Below are 6,000 nucleotides of genomic sequence, written 5' to 3'. Positions count from 1 at the left end.
TAATGGGGGGATATCTATACTGTTGACATGTAATATAGAAGTTATAAATGGTAGTATTTAATTAAGACTATAACAGCTTTGGACCAAAATCAAATCCAAATAAAGGCCTCCATTAAGAGCGCTGACTTTTTAATATTTCCACACTTTGTCTATTTGTGACAAGAACACCACTAGAAACTCAATTATACTATAATTAAACCCAAAATTAACTGTGTGTTCCCCTTATATCATTTTCTTTCTATTGGTTAACTACTTGCAATAAACTCTAGCATCATAGTACAGTCCTTGTGTGAATCAGCAGCCCTATTAGAAAACTAGTGATAGTCTGCTTCAAAGAAGGCACTCAAAAACACTAAAGGTAATTAATTTTCGTACAAATATTACGTTTGATGATCAATGGTTCATGAGCATCTTAATATGAATTGGTTTTAAGGTAAAACTTTAGCTAGACTGAAGTAGATTTCATAAGAGATTAGACAGAAAAATAGTAGAAAGGAGCAAGCAAGGAGGTAAATTGAGATTACAAAGCAAGTGCAGCTAGAGGGTAAAAGAATGCTTCAAAGACCCTTTAGAGTACAGTGTGTCTAGCACAGCCCACGATCATTCTTACTATCCTTATTACTTAAGCTGTATCTCTATAATGACTGTCCAACATTAAAAAAAAAATTGTTGCAAGTTTGAGCTATTGAAGTTCCACCAGTTCAACTGCCCGATTTGGAAAATCATTCTACTATCTAGTCATAGTGGGAATAAAACTAATAGAATACTGTGTAGTACTGAGCCCTTGTGATGAAGGTGTGTATTAGAGTTAACTGCATACCTAGTATTACAAGCAAGATGGTACTGCCTTTCTTCACCTTTATGTTTCCCCCTATGGGAATACTGTAGTGCCATCAATGTATGTCAAACGATGCACGATAAGCATTACAGTACTTAGGTCTTTGCAATGCCCATTTAGCTCCTACCAGCACTCACGTTTAAGCCTTATACTACACATATATTTCATTATGCTTTCAAACCTATAAACATTTACATCACAATGAAACTCCTGTTGGCCATTAGCCCTTTATGGGTTTCGTGACACCAGCGTTGATCCATATGGACCAATCCCGTATGATAACCTATCTTAACGCACATCTTAATATGACTGTCTGCTTTTGTGCAGTAAGTTTTGAGGATATGGACCATCTTATGCTCATACCTGTATGACAGCCTATTTCCAGGCACATATATCTGTATGATGGCTTCTCCAAGTGCAAGTCTCTTCAGGATGTCTCCTCTTCAAGAACGTAATCTCTGTAAGCTGGCCGATAATCACGTGCATACCTGTGTATGATGGCTCACTTCCATGAACATATCTCCAAAGAATATATCTGCAAAAGTCAGACAATCTTTATATAACTTCGAAATGACCATTGCTAACATTGACTGATAAAAACTTTCAAGCAGACTAATGAGTAATTCATAAGTAAACTACATTTTAACTATCCTTAAAAAGCTATCCATGAACAATAATTTAAAATTTGAGAAAGGTAACACAGACCTAGTGCAATGTGTGAGAAACAATCACAATATACAATGACAGTGGGGGATGCAAAGTGCTGAAGTTGTAAAAAAAATTGAGTTTCTAATAAAATTTTTATAAAATCACTTTTCCTCAAACTTCTGATATTTAAATCCATTTATGGTCGCAATCAACAAGATAAGATCAAGATTCATAACCATTGTGTTTTTAGAGAGAGAGAGAGAGAGAGAGGGGGGGGGGTAATGTAAGAACACTATTTAAGAACACTTTAATAAAAACTTATTAAACAAGGATATCTCTTAAAAACTGTGCTAACCTTAGATACATATACTGTATATGTCAAAGCCTCAATTTTGAGGAAACGGAAAAAATCTTATATTAGTTGGCAATACAGAAAATTACTAATAAGCTGAATAAATAAAAAAAACTGCTCGGTGGAAATGGATTGCAAATATTAAACCAAATATATGATTTTAATAGGAACTTTAAAACTACTACAGTAGTGGCAATTATTCACATAGAAAGTCAATCAACTGAGCATGAACTTAAAAACTAGGCATTTAATTGGTTACAACAATATGTTTCATTGTAGCCATTTATGCAAAAAATAATCCACGCAACTTTTGCTAACAGACACGCAAAGGAGATTTACCATTACATTTCCGCCAGTAAAAATAACAGTACCAAGTACCTATGAAATTAGCACAGTCAGAGAAGAGCAAGGAAACCACTAGAGGCAAGCTGGGATTATGAGGAAGACCTGGACAGGGGAGAATTCAAACAATATTGATGAGCCCACGACGGCAGGAGAAATCATTAGAATTCGAACTCGATTTACAGACGTGTCTAAAATGACACACTGAATAATTCATTCGTCAATAGCCCTTTTCCACGAAAGGATGTGGAGAAGGAGAAGGGGTTTCAATAGAATTACTAATGCTCAATGACACAAAAGACACGCATGAGGCCTGGATGTATAAATTATTCTACCTTAAGATGTGTGAGAGAGAGAGTGTGTGAGCTTAACTGTATTACACTTTTTCCAACAGATAAATTGCTGAATTTATCTATTGTAATAAAAAATTGTACTGACCAAATTTTAATTTTGAGATATATTAAACAGTAATGCGTAGAATATAGAAATCCACTTTTCATGGCATTTGTGGACTATGAAAAATTTCTTTGATAGTGTGCACTGGCCAATTTTGTGGAGAATCCTGCATTATTATGTAATTCCTCTTAAATATGTAAATTTGATAGTCTGTTCATGATCATAGCAAATGCAAAGTTAACGTTAGTGGAGTACTACCAAATGAATTTCCAGTGAACAGCAGAGTAGTCCAGGGGAATGTGTTGTTACCTATTTTGTTTATCCTCCTCATGGATTTTGTAATGTGTAGAATGGTTGGAGATGAAAGAGATGTATTGAACTGGTTTGGTAATAGGAATTTAGCTGACCTAGTGTTTGCTGATGATGCTGTCCTTATTAGCAGAACACCAAAAGATTTGCAATGCTTGCTTGCTAGAATGCGTGAAATATCACGCGAAGTGGGGCTTGAAGAAAGACAGATGATGAGAACTTACTATGCAATGGAAGGAGAAAGGATTAATGAAGTAGAATCATTTAAGTATTTAGAAACCATCATCTCTAATACAAGGTCTTTAGAACTGGAGTTTAAAGAAAAATAAACAAAAACAAATCAGACAGGGGCTAGGTTAAGTAAAATTTAGAAATCAAATCGCCTGACATTAAATATAAAAAATCAGGTTATATATCAGTTTAGTGAGATCAGTGTTACTGTATGCACATGAGTCATGGTATGACAATGAAACAATTTCCAACAGATTTTGTAGATTTAAGAACAAAGCCCTCAGAAGAATATTGGGAGTTAAAGGGAAGGACAGGATCAGAAATGAAACTATAAGAGATTACTCGAGTGCCATATGCTCTTCAAACTCCCTAAGAGAGATTACTTCACAAAACGTTAAACTCGGCTCCACAAGGCACTAGAAGAGTTGGAAGGACCAGGCTTTCATGGTTGACAGCTATGAAGTGTGAAATAGATGATGAATGGAGAAGTATTAAATTAAAAGCTCATGATAGATAAGACTGGCGGAATCTAACAGAGGCCCTTTGTGTCAATAGGTGTAGGAGGGGATGATGATGAACGGGAAATTGATTTCACCACGAAACTTTAGAATGTTCATTATATAAATCAATAATGTTAAACATTTGCAGATGACAGGAATGGAGTTAAATTCTGTCCATGAAACACTTAAATGATGAATGGTTCTTCAGTGATTGGTGGGTTTTACTGGCTAATACCACAGCTGAGGAGCACTGGGATTAGAAGACAGAGTTAAGTGAATAAAGAAAATTACTGCACAAAGTGACAAACAAAATGGGGAAGGTGAAGAACATGAGGGAAGAGATATAGTTAAGAATAACAAATAGTACATGAACAATGAGTAATATATGGGAGAAGTTATGAGAATAAGACTTTTAAAAAGATATAACATAAAAAAAAAGAGTGCAACTTTGCAGCAGGATATTGTTATCAAGGCTCAAGAGTGCAGATTTTACCATAGGAGAGGGAAGTATATAATGATCTCAGAAGAAATGGAGAAAGGCTATCATGTAGGCAGAATGTGGTTGGGTGCCAGTAAGGAGAAACATGTAAATTTTGGTACAGACCACAAACAATGTCAAGGAAGGCAAGAATAGAACAAGAGAGAGTGAATGACATACAGTACCACTAAAGTAGTAGAGAAAAGGTAATGGTCAAATTTCTTTTGGAGAAAAAATTTGCCCATATAATAATGGAGACTGCTGATCTGGGTGCTGTGGGAGAACAATCTAGGTAATAATAGCAGCAGATACCGCAACAATATAAAGGGAGCAAGAGAAAGTTATGGCTTATTGTTTCTATTCTTAGAGCAAACGGTGTAAGAGATATTGCCCAAACTTACCAACTAAAATCTGCTAACATGCGCACAACGATGCCAAATGGAAGGCATGATGGGAGTGGCACAGAGGTCATTATCAGGCCATATGATGCAGGAGCAGCCAAAAGTAAACTTACTGCCATATGAAGGAGTTCATGAAGAATTGGGAAATGTAGCAATTGAAGTGAATAGACTGGATAACCCATGAAACACTGAAAAAAAGACAAAGGCTGTATTAAAATTGCAATAGGTACAGTGAACCCTCGTTTATCGCGGTAGATAGGTTCCAGACCCGGCCGCGATAGGTGAAAATCCGCGAAGTAGTGACACCATATTTACCTATTTATTTAACATGTATATTCAGACTTTTAAAACCTTCCCTTGTACGTAGTACTGTTAAAAAACTACCCTTTAATGTACAGAACACTTAATGCATGTACTAACGTACCCTAAACTAAAACAGGCACAAATATTAAAGGCGACTTTATATCATGCGTTTCCTAAACATGCCAAAAAGCACGATAAAAAATGGCAACCAATGTTTTGTTTACGTTTATCTTTGATTATAATGAAGAAACAAACGCATTTACACATTTGTGTATAGGTTAGTTTTAGCATCGATTATATAGATTATTCAGTACAGTATGTTGATTTGGTTATTACTAATGTTTTACTTAATTTTTCTTAGGACTTCCAAATGAAATGTTTTTCTTTATGACGCCGCCTGAAACGACGGCGTCATAAAGTGCGCTCAGTAAACAAACTAAGGAATTTAACGCGCATGATAAAAGTGATAAATAATGATATTACAGTAAAAGCTTTTATAAAATATGTTATTACAAATATTATTTACCGTATCTATATAAAATCATACATACGTAGCAAAGCAGGAATACAATCTACGAGAGAGAGAGAGAGAGAGAGAGAGAGAGAGAGAGAGAGAGAGAGAGAGAGAGAGAGAGAGAGAGAGAGAGAGAGTTGTTTTACATACGTAAATGTAAATTTTAAACAAAAAAAAAATAGCCCCATTTCATATAAAATAGATTACAAATATTTTACTTTATCATATTACAGTAGTCTGTAAAATACTGTAAAGTTCAGTACAGTATGTTGTTGTTATAGTCGTGGCGACGAAATTCTCACGAAACAAAAACACGCCATTTGATTACAACAGCTGATTCATTCTCTCTCTCTCTCTCTCTCTCTCTCTCTCTCTCTCTCTCTCTCTCTCTCTTCGTGTTATACAATACTTACATTTAGATGAAGAAACTAAAATTAGTTTTCTTAGTGTCAATTAAATACGAAACAAAAAAATTAGGCCGAGTCTACATCCATTTCAATCATAGCTAAAAATACGGCATCCGATTTCATCAGCAAACCACTATTTTTTTAGGAAATATCATTTTATTCTAGAAATTTGCCACTCTTTAAATAGTTAATTGCACATTAAGAAAGCGTGTACTTTTGTTTTTAAATTTCGGGTGTGTTTTAAAAATCGAATATTGTTGACTTCTATTTGTTTTACTTTT

General features: G+C 34.9%; 1 protein-coding gene across 2 annotated transcripts in view; it reads right to left on the bottom strand.

Moving 5' to 3' along the window:
- Nucleotides 1-823: 823 nt before the first annotated feature.
- The window catches only part of LOC137632695 (uncharacterized), a 63,586-nt gene continuing 58,409 nt past the window's right edge, over nucleotides 824-6,000 (bottom strand). For both annotated transcript variants that reach the window (XM_068364799.1, XM_068364800.1), the window contains 2 exons: nucleotides 4,496-4,683; nucleotides 824-1,373 (listed from right to left, as the gene is read on the bottom strand). In XM_068364799.1, the coding sequence (XP_068220900.1) occupies nucleotide 1,373; nucleotides 4,496-4,683 (189 nt within the window). In that variant the 3' untranslated portion in view covers nucleotides 824-1,372. The remainder of the gene's footprint in view (nucleotides 1,374-4,495; nucleotides 4,684-6,000) is intronic.

This window comes from Palaemon carinicauda, chromosome 41 (assembly GCF_036898095.1).
Source record: "Palaemon carinicauda isolate YSFRI2023 chromosome 41, ASM3689809v2, whole genome shotgun sequence".
In the NCBI taxonomy this organism is placed as follows: domain Eukaryota; kingdom Metazoa; phylum Arthropoda; class Malacostraca; order Decapoda; family Palaemonidae; genus Palaemon; species Palaemon carinicauda.
The sequence above is the reverse complement of the archived record's forward strand: the minus strand, read 5'-3'. Positions and strand labels throughout refer to the sequence as shown.